The sequence below is a fragment of the Serinus canaria genome, chromosome 3, assembly GCF_022539315.1.
Source record: "Serinus canaria isolate serCan28SL12 chromosome 3, serCan2020, whole genome shotgun sequence".
NCBI classification, from domain to species: domain Eukaryota; kingdom Metazoa; phylum Chordata; class Aves; order Passeriformes; family Fringillidae; genus Serinus; species Serinus canaria.
In genome coordinates, this window is record NC_066316.1 from 14,707,641 (window position 1) to 14,730,076 (window position 22,436).

The 22,436-nt window shown below is 38.6% G+C and overlaps 1 protein-coding gene across 13 annotated transcripts in view; it reads left to right on the forward strand.

Moving 5' to 3' along the window:
- Window positions 1-22,436, forward strand: part of EHBP1 (EH domain binding protein 1) — a 205,049-nt gene that overhangs the window by 114,247 nt on the left and 68,366 nt on the right. For 12 of the 13 annotated variants that reach the window (XM_050972588.1, XM_050972589.1, XM_050972586.1 and 9 more), the window contains 4 exons: window positions 11,270-11,448; window positions 12,068-12,116; window positions 18,103-19,017; window positions 20,988-21,131. In XM_050972588.1, the coding sequence (XP_050828545.1) occupies window positions 11,270-11,448; window positions 12,068-12,116; window positions 18,103-19,017; window positions 20,988-21,131 (1,287 nt within the window). The remainder of the gene's footprint in view (window positions 1-11,269; window positions 11,449-12,067; window positions 12,117-18,102; window positions 19,018-20,987; window positions 21,132-22,436) is intronic. The other variant, XM_050972597.1, reaches the window with a different exon arrangement.

The window sequence follows — 22,436 nt, forward strand, 5'->3', positions numbered from 1 at the left end:
ACTGACTGAAAAACTGAGGTCTTCTGGTATAGTCCTTCTGTCCAGGTGTTCCCTAGTTCTGCCTGCAGATGGGTGTTTGGAGTCACAAGCAGCTCACACCCAGCACATTAATCATCGCATCATCTGGGGACCAATAGAGAACCTGGCAGCAATGCTTAATTTTATTTAACACACCGTGTAAAGTAAGTCCAAAAGGCACTTGAAATGTAACACTTTCTTCCATTTGTGGAAGCTCAAAGGCATAACTCCTCTTGAGGATTTTAATCCAGTGGACATTATTGTATTGGGGATCCAGTGATGTCATCTCCCTGTCACTGGGAGTTAATGACAGTGCATAGATTGCATGGATTAATGATTGGAACAATGTTGAAAGACCAGGGAGTCATGAATCCATATCTCTGATGCTGCCTTAGAAATACAGACTCCAATCAGAAATGCCTATGGAATTGTCTGTTCAGGAAAACCCATCAGGCTGTTATCTGGGTCCTATGCTCATGAGTATTGTGCACAGTACAGGTGTAATAGTGCATGCTAAAAACTCTGTCTGGTTCTTCACATACCCTTCTTTTCTCTCTTAGCCTGGAATACTCCATGTACGTATGAGCTGCAAAATTTGTTCCTCGAAGTCGAAATCAGCATTTTGCCTGAAATCCTTTAATATTACAATATTTGCCATGTAACCTTTTGCTCAAAGTGTTTGATTTTTTATTTAAATCAAAATATTTTTTGTTTAGGGAATTTAAACTAAGGAAAAATAAAAAGCTGCTGAACAAATTCTGTAGCTCCAAATATCAAGCTAATTTTTAAAATGTTAACATAAGTACTATTTCAAATTAATGAAAAAAGCTATCACTGTGAACAATGTACTAATACTTAATGCAAAATTTTATGGAGTAGATCCTAGGGATCATTTAGGAGTTTTACATGTGTTTAAAAAATGAAACCCAGAAGATCTGACTGCTGTGCATTGCTGTAACACCCCTGGAACGTGGCTAACGCCCAATTACTGCATGCTTAGACTTGGATGGGAATTACAATTGAGCTGTGAAATATTTTGACAGTTTCCAACTGTTGTGTGGTTATTAGCCAGGCATCATAAGAGAATGAAATTCAGTGATTTGATTAGGTTTGTATCATGGTCTGCTTAAACAAGGACTTTCAACATAAACATGTTAGTGTAAAGTGTTAATCAGAAGCAGTATTTAATTATTACCAGCTTTTCTTGAGTTCTGCAGGAGAGAATGCCTTTCTCCCAAAGATTTTGATTTCTTAAATGAGACTTGCCATACCTTTATGCTTCAGCTTTTCATTTACAAGCTTTTACTTGTTGAGTGCTAAAAGCATAACCACACCAAATTTAATTTGTCGCATGAAAATTATGTGTGTATTTTTCAAGAGGATAGATTTGACAGTGTTGAAGCTAGAAAAGCTTGTGTTAATTACATATTATAAAACAAAAAGGATATTTTCATTTAACATGTATTTCTCCTTTTAGCTGAACAAGTCCTAGCAATTAGCAAATTTGAATAGTGTAAGCATTCCTGAAAAAATATATGTTAAGCCAAGTGGCACTTGAATTGCTGTTACTTTTACATGTATTTTTATTTTGAAATGAAACTAATAAAGCAAAAACATTCAAACTGCATGCAAATTAAGTTCCAGATTGTGCCAGTCTTGTTATGTTCATTAAGCCATTGAATCCTTGAGTAGTGGCTGTTATTCCATGGGGACTATTCACAGAATAAGGTGCTATTCAGAGAGGTAAAGATAACAATCTGCCTTCACACTGCTTAAATAGTGCTCATTCTATTGGGCAACTAAAGCAAGAATATTCAAGCCTGTCATTCCTTAATTTTTCACTTGCTTTATTTAGTAATGCTTTTTTGTTTTCCGTGTTGCTTCTGAGTGGTGCTTGAAAGTGAAGCATTCTGTTGCTGGTAGAGAAGGCTTTTTCAAGTGTTGTCATGCTGTTTTTTCTTTAAAAAACCCTCTAAGGTAATCTTTGTCTCTCAGTTCAGTCTGTGACATCTCTGCTGTGGCTGAGAGCTGATTTGGTTACCAGTGTTGCTTGCGTGTTGCTGTTTGCCTAAATAATTTCACACAGCTGTAATTGGTGGAGTTTTTCTGACTGTTGTCCTGGGTCTGACCTGAACTCTCACCTTGCAGATGACAAAACCTTTGTAATGGTGTCCTAGATGTTAAAGTGGCTCTGTGACTCTGTGGAAATGTGATGAGTTGGAGGGAGCCTTCTTGTCTGGCAGTCCTCACAAGGAGCAGTTGAAATGGTGGGCTTATAGTCAGTAGCCAGTCTCCTAAACATCTGAGACAGTTGTAAACTGTCAGTTTTTCAATGTACAGTTTTTAATTTGGAGAGTTGTTAGTGGCTATTGAACTTTCTGTGTATTCAGATAGCTGTGTGCCAGGGAAAAAACCAAAATATGCTGTGCTTTGCAAGAAAGCTGATTAACACTGGGGAATTGGTGGATGAGTTGCTTATGGAATGAATAATATCAGGACCTCCACACAAGGATTGATTTTTCAACCTCCCACAAGGGTGGTTGAACTGAGAGGCCAGTGTGAAGTGTTGCTTGGTGGGCATTAGGGGTTTTCCAGCTTCCTTCCCGTGCAGCCAGAGCATGGAAGGAAGCTCTGCCAGGCTTCTGCTCCCTGGTAGCAGCAGCCTGTGTGAGCTGTAGGCTCTGGAGGTAAGAGACACAAATAATGTTGCTCTGAAGCACATCTGAAAGATCACTTGGTCTTTCTACTTGCACAAATGTTAAGTTCTCCTTTACAAAATGAAAGGTTTCTGCAACCTGTTAAACAGTAATGAAGCATCCATGGCCTTCCCGGGCAGTCTTGAGTGCTTCATTTTCATTATACTGCGTTAAAGATTTATCTTCCTGATGTCTGACCTCTAGCAACTAAAGCCTGTAACTTTGTTTTGGTAAACACTGGTGTGGGGGTCAAAGGGTTTGCTTTCTTTGGAATTTTACATGCTTGATGATTTACCATGTTACTTTCCTCTATCGTTCATTCATACCATAAATTACCTAAATGTGCTTCAGCTTTCTTCATGCTTTCCCCCTTCCATCGCTGCCAATTTTCTTTGGGCTCATCTTCCTTACACTCTGCATCAGGGAAAACTGAATGTAATATTTTTGATGTGGTTTTGTCAATGCTAAGTGGAGTGAGAGAGGCAGTCTTGATCTTGTCAGGAAGTTTTATTCCTGTCTGTACATCTCAGTACAATATTTGTCTTTTTCACAACAACCTGATGTTGTTGACTTTATGTTCAGCTTGAATAGACTGTTTCCTCCATATCCATTTGTGAAGAGCTGTTACCTAACCAGTTCTTCCTTATCCTGTATTTATGTAAATGATTACTCCTTCCTATGTTTCAGTTGTAGCTATTGAATTTCATATTGCTTTTTTCAGAACTTTACTCCTTTTTATGTGATTGGAGTTTTCTAGTGCATTTGATGTCCATCTCAGCTTCTTGTCCAGTGCATCGTTCACCTTCCTAATTCAGGCTTTCACTGAACCTAAGAAGTACTCTTGCAGAACCCTTTTCAATGCATAATTCCAAGAATCACTTAAAACTAGTCTTGGGTATAGTTTTCCAGCCTGTTTTGCACCTTATGAGTCTCATTAAGGCTCTTTTTTCCATGCTTCCTTATGAGAGCATCTTGAAAGACAATTAAAAGAGCTCAGCTACATCTGTAATCTGTTATATGATTCTTCTCTCCTCCCTGCTTTCCCCTTGCAGAAGGAACTTGGAGTGCTAGTCATGATTTGCTGATGACAAATTAATGTTTGTTGCTTGTCTTCTTTTAACTTTCATATGCTAAGAAGGGCCTTACTTGTTTTTCCACCTCTTTTTCATTTACTTGCCTGCATTCTTGCTGTTTGCCCTTTTTCTTATGCATTTAAAGACTAGAAGGAAATGTAGTCTTTTCCTACACTTCTAATATTCTCCCCTATGTTCAAGTTTCCAAACTGACTGTTCATTTTGGATGTTGTTTCATATTGGTTCTTCCAGGACCTTAGGATTACATTAAATGTGTTCAGCTAATCTGAAAGGTTCTGGCTTATCTAAGCTGTTTCCACATGGGGCTGAAATCTGACCTTTCTGTGCCTGTATGAGTAATGCAAGTCTCCAACTTCCATCTGATTTGTAGAATAAAGACAGATGTAGAAAAAAAAGTACTGAGCATTTCAGATGTCTCCACATCATCTATGGACAGCTTCTCCTTACCACTGAGGAGGGAAGCAATACTTTTGTTAATTTCCATCTCGTGATTGTTTCCATAGAGTCAGCTGCCGATGCAGTAGTTTATCATGGCAAAAACTTGTTTCCATTAAATTCTCACTTATCTCTTGCTGTCCTCAGGAGCATTAAGAATATCCATCTTTATGCCTGGTGCCCCCTCATGAGTACCAGCAGCTCATGGGTACCAGCGCCTCATGCAGGATTGTAAAATATACTGATTTTATTTCCACTGTCAGCCAAGAGGAGTACTAGGGCCTTCAGAGGTACTGTGACATCAATACCAGTCTTAAAAATACTGCGTGCTCTAAGCACACACAAACAGAGATTGTTTTCCTTTGTTACTGCAATACCTGCACAAATCTGGCATCTGTGTTGTGTTCTCAAGTATTTCAAACAAAGATTTCTCATAGGTAAAGGCTAATGCTTCCATAAATCTGCCTATGGTTGGACATTAATATAAATGATGCAGTAGATTTACAAAATAGATAACTATGAAATTTTGAGCAATATCACCTTTAATGAGCCAACATCAGAAGGTTGCCTGAAAAATCTGTGTCTGTTGAAATGTTCAGAAGAGTGGGATAATGACTTGTGTTTATTTAACGGCTCTGTCAAAAGAAATTCCTGCAAAAGCAACAAGAGTTCACTGTTTTTAGGAAGAACTGGCAGTGACTCTCCTTTTTAGTTTGCCTTGTGCTTTCTTTTAGAAGAGATTCTTGTGACCTTTTCTGACAAGCTCTAACACTTCCATTGTTTGCTGCAGGCCTTTGAAATGTGGCAGAGATAGCCTTGGGCCCAGGGAGGTGCATTTTGCTAGTTCAGTTCACATTTAACAAAGTTAAAAGCTTTGAAAATTGCTATTCCTCATCTGTGGTTTAAGTTGCTTAATTCTGGCAACCTGCCCAAAACCCTGAACGTTCCCATCGTGGCAGAGAGCCAGGGATTGTGAACCAGCAGCATCCTGGTAGCTCATCTGGGCTTCCAGCACAGATTACATGAGAGCAGAGCATTCAGCCCACATGCCACCGGGACAACTGGAGGAAGGAAGGTGGACACAAGGAAACTGCCTGTCTTCTGAGAGCAGAAAAATGAGGCCCCATCCCTGCATGTCATCTGTTCATACTGTTACATTATAAATACGTGTAATCATCAGAGACCGAGCTCCATGTTGGCTTCTGCTTAATGGTATGAGTTCCATACCTTTTCTTGAGATTTTTAATTGAAAACACGGCGCTCAAGACAAAGATTATGCGACCTCAGGGAAGAGAAGCTAGGTGAGCCTCAGCCAATCCCTTTTTAATAGTTCAGTCTGAGAAGGAGATCACTGTAACTTTTTTCCTGGCTGTACTGACCATCAGGTGAAATTACTTCCGCATAAGTAACCAATTCATTATGTCTCAGATTTGTTTCCCTTTTACCAGTTCATTAACATAATCTTCTCCTTGCAATTAGCTAATAAATTTAGAGCTTCTCAGCTTGGTGAGGTAGCTGCCCACACTCCTGTGCAGTCCTGTTCTTCTCTGCTAAGAACATCCACGGGGGAGGTTGTCATCTGGAAATAAATTGTCTGCCTTGCTCTTAATTGATTGCCATGAGCAGACAGCCTTGTGTCCTGTTGCGCAAACGAGGCAATTGTCCAGCAGTTGATGTGTTGTGAATTTTGGTTTTGAAGGTTTAGAGTTTAGTTCTGAATTCTTGGCTTCTTTCATCCTTTTAATCCCTGACAATGAAAACCAAACCAAAACCCTAAAAGACTCGGCTAAGAAAATGTTACTTCATTACTAGACAAAGTAAAAAGCAAAAGGAGGCTACCAGATAATTACAAAAGTTACAAAATTAAGTACTTAGCAGTAGCTTTTGTTAGTGCAGTCTCTCCCATCTTTGTGCCCTGAATGCCTGTAGGTTATATACATCTGCACATTTCAGTTGTATGATGGCATACTGTAATTTTCTACCAGACCACTTCCTGGGTGCTCAGAGTAAAAGTAACCAGAGGCAGCCATCTGCAGATTGCTTTCCTTTCTTTGCCCAGGTATGGTTTGGAAAAGCTCTTTCCAGACTCCTGGCCATCAAAGTATATAACAGGCAACTGAAGACCCTTTTGCATTAAATAATCAGATCTGCTTGATCAACTGCTAACTTGAGGCGTGTCCCAAGGATTTCACCTTCCTCTTCACTGTGCCACATTGAAACATGAGAGCTTCGTGTCAGCTCAGGCAGATGTCTGAGTGTTGGGTTGTGAGTGAACATGGGCTGGTTTGGTTGTGCCAAAATTAAACCTGTAAAATGACAAGCAATTTAAAGCTTTTGCCTAAGGCTTTTGAGATAAAAGTTTGTATTTTATTGCATATCCACATTAGCTGTAGGCACAATCAGAGGAGTGAGGAAGGTGAAGTTTTAAGATGTCTGCTGCTGATGAAACCTGGAGGTTACCTAAATGCTTGTTATTAATCATATATAGGAAATAAATTCAGTGTAACTTGTATCTAGCTGCTGGGTTTTCATATCTCGTTCATTTTTAGGGACAGTAGGAACCAGAGTCACTTTGCATCATACAAATAGAGAGCACAAAGTTAGAGAATGTACTCCTAAATGGATCAATTTATTTCTCAGAGTAACAGAATAGCAGAATTAGCATTTCTTTCAAGGAAATTTGTATTTTCTAATACATGCATGATTTTCCCTTATTAGAAGCAACGAGCAATGCCGCTTGTATTTTGGTGGGTCACTAAATTGTAGTCTTATGGTGACCTGCTATGTAAAAAATTACCTAACTACCCTAAGTAAAAAACATCTCAGCACAACTGGGTCATGAGGATGTGTTCTTTGTTTTTGGAATAAAACAGAAGGCTGTTCCATTCTATCTTTGCAGACTCTTTCCGTATTGTGTTTGAAATTCCTGATACCACTTTTTGACTTATACCCAGACTGTTCCACAGCCCAGAATAAAGAAAATCGAATGCACGTTGAACACATTACCTATTTGACTGAAATGTATTTGGTATCTTGTTTCTATTGCACCTTTATAGAGCTTTTCAGACTGTTCAGTTCAGGTGAGTTTCCTGGACTTCTACATCCAGCCACATGCTGCACATTTTCACTCACCTGCTTGTGCCTTACTTTCATTTACCTTACCTTGCGTTTTAATGGTTGCACAATTTTCAGTGAGCCCAGACAGCGTCGTGGTTTTGATAGGGGTACGGGAAAATCCCTTTTATTTTGCTCAGTCAAATAAGTTAGAGGCCAGTGTCTGTACTTGCCTCTTGAGGGAAAAAAAGTTGCTTGTTCATTGTTTGCAGGTCTTCCCTATTCTGACTTTCAGCCCTATCTCAATCTGAGCTTCCTCTCCTGCACTTAATTACCAGTCCTGGCTGCTTGTCTCAGCTCCTTTCCTCTTCTAGGAGTTGTGTTCATTAATATAAAACTCAAACCACGTAAGTCTTCCACCTAGATTACAAATTTTTTTTTTCTCCTTACTCCTCTCAGCATCTTTCTCCTCTGGGCCTCAACACTCCTGCTTTCTTTAAACATCTCTACCCCATGCAACATATCTACAAGGCCTTGAGGTCCTCAGACTGAGCCCCTACTTTCTTCATCCTGGCTGTGTCACAGTACCGTAGCCCAGTGTTCTCAGCACAGGTCCAGTCTTGATTTTCTTCTCCTGAGTGTTGGACTGTGTCAGAGATGCAGCTCAACCCTCGCTCTGTGAGCCATCACTGTGCCGGCTGCTGGGTTCCTCAGAGCAGCAAAACCAACTATTTGAATATTTTCAAGTGTGGGTATGCAGCCTAATACTTGAAGCTATTGTCCTCTTGTTAGCATAATGGTCCGATGGGATAATCTCCCAAGAGAAAAAATGCATACACTATAAAACATATCAACTGAGCTTCCAGAATGTGTGAAAAGAAGAATAGAGACTTCAGTGCTTTTGTTGAGTGTGAAACGAAGATATCCTGAAGCCAGTGCTGACTCCAGCTGATAAATCCATCCACATGGTGCTGCATTTAGATCTGAGCTACACTGCGAGGGACGAGCTCTGGAACCTCCGTGCTCGCCGTGCGCTGCCCCACGGCTGGACAGAAGCCAGTTGTGTTGGATTCCATAACCTGTTGATCAGTGAGCAGCTCTGGCAATCTGCTGGAGATATCTCAGGCTTTCTAGTGGCATTTCCAGCCAAGTTTGCAGGGACTTCGGCTTTTGAGCTCAAAAAGGCAAGTCGTGACTGCTGTGTCATTTAGAAGAATTGTGTAGTCGGTGCTGAAAAGAATGATGTAAGAAAAAGGTTATTAAATTTTCATTTCATCTGATTAGTTCCTACCAATCATGTAGCGCAAATACATGCCAGAAATAGGCACTTGGTAGTAATTGTGTTTGCACCAAGCCAGTAATTAATATGTCCAATATACAAAAATCAAAAGAAGATGTTTTGCATAATGATTTTTCACACACACATGAAAAGAAAACTAAAACTAACATTTGTAAACTCCTCTGAAGGCCTGTCAAGTGCTCACACACAGTTCTGCCTTTACTTCTGTATTTCCATTGTGTCTGGAGTTGAATGCTTTTATCATAGATTAAATAATGAAAGCTTTGACGCAGGTGGTGATTAGGAGCATAACATTGTCATGGTATTAACTTCACCTTTATCAAAAAAACATGGACTAATAAGTGTGGAAAGAAAGCCTTATACAATTTCTGCTTTATCAGGTAAGAGAAGAGAAGATTGTGTGTCATGCACATTATGCACGTCCTAAATCTTCTGTATTCTGGAAAAAGTGCTTTTAGAAAATCTAACATAAGTGGAAAGACAAACACAGAAAAAAGCTCCAGATTTTCAAGGAATTGCAGTCCATCTTTTTAAACATTGATAATTTTAGAATAAATCTTTATTTAAAGTATGAAATTCCGCTTGATTGATTGGCTTAATACCTTTGTATTTCTTTCTGTAAAATCTCTTTTTAAATTCAGTTACATCTTCTGTTTGTTAGATAAGTAATTAAAGTAATTTAAATAGCAATGTTGCCTAAGGCAATTTCAGTGTTAACCATAAAGTGTTTAGGTGGTGACTGGAAAATTTACCATTTTTGTTGGGAGTTTCAGCAACAAGTATTAAGCTTTTATAATTAACATTTAACATATCTGATAAGTAGTGCTTTATGATTTGAAGAAGTAGCTTTTTGCATTAATAATTTGTTAAAATATCACCTTTCCAGTATTTGATAATGCTATTTTAGTTTTTTTCTCTCAGTAGTGCTATTTCCATGTCTATAACTTTTAATAGCAAATATATTTTCAGTAACATAGCACCTTAAATTTGAGGTCAATGATTAGTTACCGGTTTTTGCTTCAAGCTGTAAAGAAAATAAGAGAAAAATACCATCTTAATTACTTCACTGAATCTGGAGTAAAAGTCTGGCAGCTCCTATGCAATATTTGTTTCTCTGATTATAATCTTGTGAGTGGTAAAGTTTAGAATTTATTGCTGCTTTCCTTCCCTATTTTGTATATCCTTGTTAAAGCTATTAATTCAGTGTATTTGGAGATATTTGTCTCGTCGTTAATGGATTTGTTCATGCTGATTTGAATTGTTGACAGGATTACAAAACGTAAGCACTTTCTAACAAGTTGTTTTGTACATATGATGTGGTGTTAAAAAAAAAGTCTCAGCAAGGTATACCTTCTGCACTTTGTAAATGAGTTAGCAGTGCTTCTGTCTGGTGAGGAGGTAGTGTGTTTATGCAACAACATTTTAGGGCTGATTTGACAGTAAATGAAAAATTACTTCCCCAGCTCTGTCCACTTTTTTTTTTTTTTCCGAGAAGCAGTGAAAACAAATGAGTTGATAGCAGCTAATTGCTGAGCACTGACAGGCTTCAGTCAAGGGGGGGCATCGTTGGTCTTTCACAAACAGGCAATAACAAGTAAATCCATTTGACCATAAAGTGGCTGTGATATAGTAAATTACTTGCTCTTAATTGTCTTAATTTGGGAACTCTCTAGCTCTGAAGTGCATGAAGAGCTTGTTTGTTTTGTATATATGCTTTAAATGATATTACATTCAAATAATAGGGGATCTCAGTTCTTTCACTGTAATTCAAATGTAGGATTTGCATCAGTCACATTCTGCCTGTTTGATTAGATCTAAGAAGTTTTTAAAGTGACAGTATTTTTCTAGGGAAATAAGTGTGTATGTCTTGAAAACAGCTGCTGCAATCAGTATGCTGAATTTGAGGAGCAGCGGATAGTCTGACAAATGCCAAATGCCTGAAGTGTTCTATTTTATTTCTTGGTTTATGCCCACAAAAATGTTACTGAAAGGGTCAAAATAACTTTTTTGAAAATGGTCGTTATTAGCTAATGATGATCTAATGGTTGTTAGCTAAAGACACTTGTTAGAAACCACCCTCTGATAAGAGTTTTCATCTGAAATTCCTTTCCCACGTAGAAAAGCTGAAGCCTGGAAGAGGCAGCTCTTTGGGTACGGTTGGAAGTGGCTGTTCACAAACACAGTGCCATAATTACCTTTATGCAATCATTCACTGGCACTGAAAGAGCACCAAAACCTCTCCTCTGGAGCCTGTACCAAAGGAATTCATCAGTCCTGTGTCATGACTTGGATTGTGAAAGGGCTCGTGGAGATGCTTTTCCATGGCTGCATTTTGGGAAGTGTTTTCAAGGCTGTGTGTCATGGGCTGTGCAGGGCTGTGCCGTGTTTCAGCACGGGTGTTTCCACTGGTACAATTCTTGGCCTCTTCCCCTGTGCAGATCTGGAATCCTGTATATCTGCATCCTTGGGAGACGAGTGCCTAGGGCAACAACTGTAGGTAATAACTCGCGATTTGTGTCTTTTGCAAGTTACAGTCATTGTAAACTGACAGCTGTGAAGGACCTAAACTCACATCAAAGGATACAGATCATCTAGTTAGGTCAATTAATGTTAATTCACATCTTCCATTAAATTCTTTTATCTTCTTTTCTTTTTTTTTTTTTTTTTTCCAGCCAAGCCCAATACCAAGTCCTGTTTTGGGGAGAAAGCCAAACGCTAGTCAGTCATTGCTCGTGTGGTGCAAAGAAGTTACAAAAAACTATAGGGGAGTGAAAATCACCAATTTCACCACGTCGTGGAGAAACGGTTTATCCTTTTGTGCAATATTACATCACTTTAGACCAGACCTAATGTAAGTTGTATACTCTTTGCCTGCGTAAGCTAACTCTCATAGAAATACTGAACAATTTTTTAACTTGAAGAAGGTGTTTTAGGTGCTGAACTGTTTTCACCCTTTGCTTTCAAGCAGGGAACTGTCCTTTCTAAGAAACCAGGTTTATGAATGCTCAAACTTTGTGACCTCTTTGCTCTCCTTTCTTGCATAAACAATTATTTCTCCCCTCTCTGTGATTTGTTTTTCTTCTTCTTAATCTTATACAAAGAACTGACTTCAAGATGATTATGAGAATTGCACCAGTGTTGAAATGAGATGAGAGGAATAAGCTCTTTGTATGCTGACAAGGACGGATTACCTCCTGGTAAATTTGGTTGTCAAGGCTGGCTTCTAGTCCCTGCCTTAACTTCTTTTTTAGATGGAGAGCTTCAGGCAATGAAACATGTAATCGGTGTTTATTTATTTATTTATTTATTCCTTTAATTTTCCACACTATTAGTTTTGTTGATTGAATTGCTGTGAAATTGCTAGTTACTGTATGATATTATTGTATGTCAAATTTTTAGATTTAGTTTGTTTTAAAACTGCTGCTTTTATCAAATACTGTATATACCCACTGTGCCATTTTCCCCCTCAGTGACTACAAGTCCCTGAATCCTCAAGATATTAAAGAGAACAACAAAAAGGTAAGAACTGCCAGGCAAAAAAACAAAACCCAAAAACAAAACCATAGCCTCAATTTTGACTTCACTGCAGGTTTTTATTAACTTTGGGAAAGTGTGGTTGTTTTGTAAGGTCATAACTGTGGCTCACAGAAGGTATTTGCCCTCCCGCGGTTCAAATCGGATATGGTATTGACTCGAGTTTGTCATGGTTCTAACATTCACAACAAGTGCAGGGCTGGCATTAGAGTTTAATATTTGTATGGCCTACATTAACTGTAAGAGCAGAGGAGGGGCCTGGCCAGCCTTCTGTGAGCACTGCTCTGGTTTTTCCAATCAGCCACATAATTAAAAGAATGAAAAATGTAACTGCTCTTGGACTGTGGCGCACAAGGCTTCTCTTGCTGTTGCTTTAACAAGGCTCTGGGAGCTGGACACGGTTGATGTTGCTTTGATGGTGATTGTTATATTTTTAAAGATGGAATTTTACACCTACTCTTACACTGCATCAGCTGAATGAAGTAGTGTGCACAATGTGGGAGGTTTAGGATAAAAGGTGTTGACATATTCCTTTACAAATAAATTAAATGCTAGCAAAATAGTTAATAGCCTTGTGCTGTGCAACTGTTTTAAACCACTCTTGGTAGGTGCAAGATATTAAAAGTTTCTCTGGAAGAAGCAGGAATTCAGTTTGGGGATCACTGGAAGACTGTTTATTTCTGCTCACTATTTTAGATATGTTACAAGCTTCAGTTGGGCCCTAGGGACATGTTTAGAAATTACAATTTTTATGTGAGTCACTGATAATAAAATTGTTCCTGAAAATCATCTGAAAATTGTTTTAAGTATCTGCCTTCTAAAGCTGCGATTTTATTTTTATACTGCTTTAAAAGGCACTAAATTTAACTGGGATGAAGGTATAAAACTATACTTTGAATAAATTACCAAGTTGAATATTATACAGCAAACATATCTACAATCTAGTATTATTTACTTATGTGGAATTTCTGAAAGTGCTTTATTAAAATTCATTTGGTTTATATTTTAATGTGCCTGCACGCTTATGTGTTAGACAGGGAGTTACTTGTCTTTAATTTAGTACTTAAGTATTATAAATAATGAAATATCTCTGACCTGCTCCTATCTAATTAGTATTTGGCTGATTATATTTTTTTCCTAATAATAGGAGGACTTCTAATGACCTAAGTGGATTATCTGTGGCATCACAGTATTTTCTGTGACCATATGTTTTTGTACTTCAAGTTTTGTTGAGCGTCAGGCCTAATTAAGCTGGATTATAAAAAAGAAAGAATAGATTATTAATTAAAAATGTTAGCAGTATGATCAGTCATCTTTTCTTTGTAAAACTGTGATGGCAAACAGTGAACTTTTTAGCCTGTCTCTAACAGGGTATAGTTCCCAGAATTGAAGAAATAGTGATTGTTGTTATTGTGCAGTTTTTTTCTTTCATCACTTTGCCAGCCTTGCCTGACAGCTACACTGAGTATCTCGGTTGCTTCCTGCAGATTTATTTCCTGGTCTCACACAGTTCTGCCAGATAACCCCGTGTGCCCTTGGTTGGAGTGAATGCTGCACTGCCAACAATGGCTGCCTAGAAATTCCATGCAGATATGTAACACATTTGACAATGATTCTTCCTAACCAATTAAAATAACATCTTTGGATGAATAGGACAATTTTCTTTGTCTGAAGCAGCTCTTTTTGTTAATGTTTTTCTGCCTTTCCCTCTCCCCAAAAGAAAAACCATAGATTAAAGGTTAACCCATAAGAGTATATATTTCAGAAGTACATGACCTTGTTTGTATTTTAATTAAAAAAAAAAAAAAGAGGAAATCTTAAGATTTCTTAACTGTTTCAGTGCAAATACTGTGTATAATTAGGGATGGAAATGCACTCTTAAAAAAGGCATGTCATCAGAGGTTCTTTATAACACACACCAACCACTTGCCAATTGGGTGCTGCCACTGATGCTGAATAAAAAAGGGTATTTACCTGTGACATCTGATCTTGGCCAATATGTCAGTGTGTTACAGAGTTGGGAAATGATTGGAATACTGCCTGTGGTGCTTGTGCTGATGGATCCCAATTGATGTCTGTCAATCAGCTTGTCAGTAAATTTTAAAAAAAGAAAAAGACTTTATTGGGAGATAGATAAACAGGCTTAGTGTCCTGAATATACATATATTTTAAAAATCCCAAACAACTACTGCATTGGCATCAGTCTGAATTGGAAGGTATTTTTGGTGCACATTGGAAATTCAAATTTCTGTCAGGAACAAAGGAGAAACCAGGATTATCTCTGCGAAAATGACAAACAGAGGGATACTTTCCCAGCTGGTCTAAAGAGTTGTTCTTCTACTTAAATCTCAGATATAGCTAACTATCCATATTGCCTTCCTAGTAGTGTTAAACAGTTAATTTGATGTAATATGTCCATTTGATTATTATGAAATAGTAATTAAATTTAAATTAATGGAAAATGTATTAAAATTGCAGCATACTGGCACTATAGTTCCTTATCAACATTAGAAATATTTTGTCTTTCTCATAACATGTCCTGCACTTTAAAGATATAAGCTACTAAACAAGACTTGGGCTGGATTTTTGACAAGATGAAAGAATGAGAAGTAGAAGGCCACCACAGTATGGTGCTAATAATGAATTTCTGGTTTAAGTCATTGTTTAGAAAAGCTTGGTTCATTTATCATGTGAGCATATCTTTTGGATGTTCAATTGGCACTTCCCATTTTTATGATGCTCCCCAGTTCTTGGCCATTTCTAACAAATTCCTCAATACCTTTGAACTTGAGTGATCATCTTAATAAAATATCCCATTTTTAAAAGGAATTATTTTGAATTATACATTTAAATAGAAGAATTCAGACTTACAGGGGTAGTATTGAGTCAAATTGGAAAATATTCCTTACCTTGAAACTGGAGTTAATGTTTTTATAATAGATGTTCATGCTCACCTCTACAATTTGATTCCACAATCGAATTGCATGTGTAGGGGGTGCTTGCTGGCATCAGTAGGATAATGCAGAAGCAGAGTTAAACATGCAGTGTAGTAAATATTTGCCAAAAAAATTGAGGCTGAGTTATGCCTCTGTTTGACAAAAATAATTTGACTTGGAAAATTTTCTCTGTTAATACCGTATTACAAACTAATTGGAAATATGATGCATTTATAAATATACTGGAATATCAGGAAACTCCCAGCTTTTCTAGTAGTGAAGAAGAACCCATCACATAGGGCTGTGTGGACACATCCAGAACACACAATTGCTATTTCTAGAGCTACTGTCTGTAGAACATTGACATGCCAATCTACATATCTAGAGTACTTTGAAAGGAGAGAAGCCAAAATGTGGATGAGAATGAGAGGGGATGGGGAATAGGTGTCAGGCATTAGCAGGAAATAACTGTGTTTAATCCCAGGCATCACCAGAAGAACTGAGCAGCCAACAAAAAGTGATTGCAGCTGTACTGAGGATATCCATCATTCCAAATTCAGTCCTGCTGTAGTGTTACTTCTAAGCAAGTACCTTTCCCGAGACCTGAAACACTGTCCTCATCTTCATTTTATAGACCCTGGGAGATACTCACAGAGTTTAGTTTTATTGGCATTTAAATAAGAAATTGAGAGTATAAAAGGAGTTTAGGTCAAGTCATGTCTATGGGCTTTGGCTGCCCTGGCTGTTGTGCCTGTCCTTAAGTCCTGTCTTTCTTCAGATGGTGACTCCCACTACCTGCAGTGTGGGGTAACAAGTTATTTATGTGCTGAATCAGCACTGACCCACTTAGCAAACAGCACATCCTGGCATTACCTTTACTTCACAGACAGCATGGGTGGCTCGCTGTGTGTCCATGCCCAGCCTGGTTTCTGCTGTGGAATGAGCATCCATCATTGCTGGTGTCTGCCATACCTTAGGCTGTCACCCAAATCCCTGCACTGCTCTCCCTTAACTCACTGCTCTCTGTGCTCCTCATGTCTATCCAGTTCCACCCATCTTGTCTCCCTCTCCTCCATAGCCAGCTTGATCCTGCTCCTCCAGCTCTGTTTCCCAAGGTGTTGTAAATGACAGCTGTCCCTCTTCTACCATCTAAGTTGCTGGCATTTCCTCCCACCTATCATTTTGCTGCTGTTCTGCTCCATCTGGAGTTTTGTACCAGCAAATACACTAGTCATGTTTGCCACTGGTGTTCCTAAATCTAAGCACACCTCTGTATTTATAAATGCCGTAACAGTCTCTCATCATAATAGACCTTCCCAAGAAATACTACACCAAATACCATCAATTTTAGGCCAAATCATTTTGCATGGGGAGAGTCCCAGAAGAGCTTAAAAATAAATTATTCAGACCATTTCTATGTCTAGATAAACTCAGTGAATCATTTGTTACAATTGTATAAAAATTACTTCACCTAAGGTCCTTTGGAAAGGTATACCTGAGCATGAGGGGAGGCATGCAAAATTTCAGGAAGATAAATTCCAGCTTTTGGAAGCAGAGTTTGAAAAGCTCTGCAATGAATTTCAGCAGCTGAAATGAAAACTATTGGACCACTGAGTAGGGAATGACATTGCAAGGAGGAGGAGAGAGCCTCTTTTTCTCAGAGCAAACAAAATATCTGGGTCTGCCAGGAGCAGGCCAGCCCAGCCCCACATTCTGTCTCACTGTTGAATACTTAGTAATATAAAAACCAAGAGGATTAAAAAATATATATATATTTGGGGTTTTTTTTTCTGTATTCTTTTTAAACTAAAGAAATTTGGGAAAAAATGTAAAGTTCGAGAGTTGAAGCCAATGATGTGTGTTACTGTTTCCTTGGGAAAGGACAGTTTTCTCATCTATGTGTTAAATTTAGCATCTGCTTTTGTTCAAAATAGTGTAGGATCAACTGTGAACATTGTAAGCCCCTTCAGGAGATGGTGAAAAGGAGCTGCAGGATTCCTGGGGGAGGAGAAGCCCACATGCTTTAACTGAGTGCATCTACGCTAACAGGAGGCCTTTTAAAGACTTCCTTGAAACACAATATTGTCTTCCAAGGTTAATCCAGGATAGTAATAATTAATTGTAAATTGAGAAACGGCTTTAATTCTTCAAAACTAGAAAAACCTGATGCACCAAGCCCACTAACTTAAAGGGCCAGCAGTAAAAGAAGACAATGTGGCCTCACAAAGTGGGAGGCTTGCAACTGTTCAGCTTTTGGAAAGTTAAGTGAAATGGGAATGATTTTCACTCTCTCTTTCTTATAAATTTAACATCAACAAATGTTTTTAAAATGCATTTGCTCGATGGATTAATGTGATTTATGTCTAGTGTCAAGTAATCTGTGGCAGTGTTCTTTTTGACTATCTGGACATAGTTTTTCATCAGCAGGAATCACTGCAATTACATGACCAATAGAAGGCAGAAGGTTGATCATCAGTGATAAAGCTCAAGATGGATTAGTGTTGTGTTTCTTATATCTTTGTTCCTTATCTTAAAAAGCCGTCCTGAGTTCTTTTTTTTTCTGGTCCAGCTCTTAGACTTTTTTTTTTGCTTGTTTCCTGCTACTAGAGTGAGAACCATTGAAGGTATTGGTAGGTTTTCCTAGTGCAAAAAGAAGGGCTTTAAAAGCTGCAATTTCATGAATAGCTGTTTACTCATTTGAAGTATGTTAAAAATATTTTAAAACAATGCTGTTTGAGTGTTTTTGCTGATTACATTCTCTCAGTTTCCTTTGCTATGAAGATGTCCCAGGACATGTGTAGAAGCCATCAGGACAAATCAATGAGCTGGATGTCGGATGGTGCAGCAAAAAGTAATAATGACTATAATGAAGCCAAAATAATAATAAATAATAGAGTCAGAGCCATGTTCTCCCTCTAATTTTGGATGTGTTTTAGGTTTGCTTATTTTGACTGAAACTTCCATTTGTATTTTTGAGATGTTATGATGGGTAAGAAACTGCCACACTGTGATCTTTATTTTGTCTGTCTTTAAAGGCTTACGACGGGTTTGCCAGCTTGGGAATATCGCGACTGTTGGAGCCTTCGGACATGGTTTTGTTGGCCATCCCTGACAAACTGACTGTTATGACCTATCTCTATCAGATAAGGGCACATTTCTGCGGCCAGGAGCTGAACGTGGTTCAGATAGAGGAGAACAGCAGCAAGAGCACGTACAAAGTGGGGAACTACGAAACGGACACCAACAGTTCTGTGGACCAGGAGAAGTTCTACGCGGAGCTGAGCGACCTGAAGCGGGAGCCCGAGCTGCAGCCACCAGACAGCGCCTTGGCCGACTTCGCCTCGCAGGACGACTCCGTGTTTGTGAACGACAGCGGCGTCGGCGAATCCGAGAGCGAGCATCAGACTCCTGATGACCACTTAAGCCCAAGCACAGCTTCCCCTTCTTCACGCAGGACTCGAAGTGACACGGATCCACAGAAGTCCCAGCAGAGCTCTGGAAGGACTTCCGCGTCGGAAGAAATGGGGAAGTGTAGCAGTACAGACACAACACAAGTGCAGCCTGTGTTGGGAAGGAAGAAATTGCTGATAACTGACACTTTAGACTTCAGTGACTTAGCACATGTCAGTGATCAAAAGGAGGATATGTCTCCCACAGTTGCTTGTGAAGATAACAACAAGAAGAGACACCAGAGCTTAGACAGTACCCCTGGTTTCTCGGAGCAAGAAAAGCTGGGATGTATAGGATCCACAGAGAGCACAAGAGCAGATCCCAGTTCACCTGTCACAAAACCAAGTTTATCTCCTACTTCTAAGCCTGGATACTCTTATAATATGGATACAGATCTTGCAAAGAAACCACATGCTTCTCCGAGGCAAACGGAATCTGATTCTGACAGTGATGCCAGAGCAGCTTTAAATCATGCAGATCAAACTGCAAAAACAGCCCAGGTAAGACATTTGTGTCTGTGAATTAGGATGGAGGTGCTGTTCAAGTTCTTTCTCTGTGTTTGTAATTTACACCAAATATTCGGCATAAATGATGAGGTGAGCAGTGTATTTTTAATTTGGGTAATAAATATTTTGCCTGAGAAGTAGATGGTGCTGAAAAACAATCATTACATGAAAAAATAATTTACAGAAATTGTCCCACTGTTGATCTTTCCAATCTCTCTCCAATTAAGTAAATTTCTGTTCTCAGCTATCTCAAAGATGGCTCCAAAGCTTTTGCCACTGTCTGTTGCAACTCATTTCCTCTGAGTGTTGCATACTAAAGCAAGAACTGGAAATAGATATCAGTTCATTAGGAAATGTAAAGCTTTGAATACCTTTAAATTTACTAAAGATAATTCAGAATCTTGTCTGGGAAACCACAGAGTCTCATGAACATGGTGAGGTAGAAACTCCAGACTGTTAAATTGTGCTGCTTTCCATTGAGTGGCCTAAGGCATGTTACTTCACCACAATATCATTTTCCTTTCTATAAAGATAACAGTGTATGCCCACCTACCTTGCAGATTTATTGTGAGAATGGAACTTGAATATTATATATATGCTGAGTATTATCAATAAATCATATCATCATAAAAATACGTAAAACATGTTAACACCTCCACTTAGAAAAATGCCACAGCAAGCTTATAATTTTACCCTTGTAAAGAGTTTTCTTGAGTTTGGGCTCTGTGCCATTAGCTCTGGTAAGAAAAGAATATATCCAGTCTTCTGATAGTATGGATTGCTTGAAAAAGTTTTATGGGATTTTTTTTTCTGAGTAAGCACCATAAAGATGATTTTATTGCAAGAGAAGCAGTCTGTAGATGAGTGATAATGGCCAAATACTGGTTCCAGAGTCAACTAATTTATTTCCTTTAATCAATGAAGTCTTGTGAGGTTTCTTGTCATCATCATCATCATCACCATCATCATCATCATCACCATCATCATCATCATCCTTGTGTACTGGATGAGGAAGGAACAGCTTGGCCCATACAGAATAAAAGAGCAGGACGAGACAGGATTTGTTCTCTATGAAGATTTTCATGGGCAAGGGTGTAACAGGCCAAGAAAAAGCAGGAGTTCGCTTTAAAGGCAGTTCTTTGTTGTTAATTATTGGTACATTTGCATATGGCAATAAAATCTCAGATGTGAGGCTCGCTCTGAATTTACAGTGCTATTGGTTAGAGTCAACCACCTCCATTTCCATGTGGTTGTTGCAGGAGCACAGCAGGCAGCACCTGTCCCATGCAAAGGCCTGGAGATGCATTTTCCCACTCTTCATAGTTGACCTTGACTAAGAAACCAGCCTTTGGGAGTGTGTCTGCCTGGGAGCTGCTCGTGTTCTTGTGTCGCCAGTGCAGAACCCCCTTTTGATATTTCTGCTCTTAATGTAGGCTAAGTCCTTTCTAAGAAGAAGGGACTTGTGCATATTCATAAATTTAGTAGAAGCAGATATTTTTTGAGGACTTTTTGCCTTGTACCCAGCTTCTTTGCGTTCAATTTAAGTTATAAGTGAGTGGTACCCATTTAAGTAGCCAACAAAGCATTTTTGTTGTAGTCATATTTGCATACATATTAAAGTAAATAAGTAAACACAAGTGTTTGACATGGCTTCTGTGAAGCCAGTTGGGTTTTTTCCACAGTTGCAGTTTAAAGGCATTAAATGTTGATAGAAATTAAGTTTTAAGGGGAAGGAAGAGAGCTCCAATTTACATTATAAAGGCCTATAAAGGCCTATGACTTTTTTTTTTTTTACATTTTGATCATCTTTTCATTTCTATAGAATGCTCTGTCACCTCATGAAGACATAATTCATGTGGCTCCTGACCTTTATTGTATAGGAAGGCCGCTGGCTATTAACTACTGTATAAACCTTCAGTACCCTGAGGCTGCCTTGCTGTTAATTATATTTCTTTATTTTTAAGCAACGTATGTTGTCAAGACAGGAAGAACTTAAAGAACGAGCCAGAGTTCTGCTTGAGCAAGCAAGAAGAGATGCAGCATTAAAGGCAGGGAATAAACAACTAACCAGTACCCTGATTCCAGCCCGCAATAAGCAGCTGAACGATGTAAGAAACATTGGCCGCTCTTGCAGTTTGCAGAGTTCAAATGCATTGTGTGTGCTGTCATGGGGGGAGGCATGTCCTTGCAGAACATTTCTTCTCTGCGTTTGGTGTGTCATGTGTCCTTTATTCACTTCTAAAACCTGTTTCTCCTGATGTTATGGCCAAGAGAAAGGTGCCTCCCACTTCCTTGGAAGAAGTCTGGGAGCGTCTTCTTTGATTGGCACTGCAGTTTCTGGTGGGATGAAACTCAAACATTACTTGTTAAACGATAGTGAAGTAATTTGTGCTGTTCCTGATTGCTTCTCTTTCAGTTAATGTAAATCATTTCCTCGAGCCTCTGATGAGAGCTCCTTGCTGCTTTAGAAATGTTGTTGCAGTGAATGGAGCTACTTGTGTCAGTCTTGTAAAAGAGTTGATGAAACAATTCTTTTTTATCACCAAAGTTGATTATGCTGATGAGGGGGGAAAGTGGAGCTGGGGAATGAGCTCCAGTGTTGAAGCAGCTGTGGTTGCATCTCCAGTGGCTTCCATGGTGACCTGGAAGGATCCCTACTCTCTGGAGATGAAAGCTAATTAATTTTTATGCAAACCTTTGCAATGCAGGTTTTGTGATTCTAACTACTGCACATTAAAGACTGTACTGGCAACTAAGAGTGTAAATATAACTGAAAAATAATGATACCGAGAAAGGCTGGAATCTTAACAGATTCCCACCTTTCAGAGCTGGGTCCTGAGGGGCAGATTTTACTCTTTACAGGAATGGGATCATACAATCAAAAAATGAAGGCAGTGGTTTAACGTATTTAGTTTTCTTTTCTTAACTCTCTTGGATCTATGCTGGTTTTTCTTTTTTGTAGAAATTCCTCTCCAGTCTATCAGTATAGACTGATACTTCATTTTACTTTGAATTATATTCATATACACAGACAAGTCTTATTTATATACTTATTTGCACAATGATATATAAGATAACTTTTTCTTATTCTGTTTTTTAAGTTTTTCCTAGATATATGTATATTTTAGTATAAATTTCACTTTGGATTTTTTAAATTATCTTTTCATAAAGAAAATGGCATTAGAGGAGAGTTACTATAGGCAACTACTCAGGCAGAAACAACTGTAATTAAAGTTGCCTAACATTTTTTATTACAAGCTCATATTTTCAAAGGTTTTACAACTTTGCTAGTATTTCATTGTTTGAGCTGAAGTCTTCCCTGTCAGCTCTTCCGCCTCAGGGTAATATTTTAAAATTTTTTTTAACCTCAAAAAACCCTGATCATCTCTTTCTCTGTATTAGGTTTGACAAAG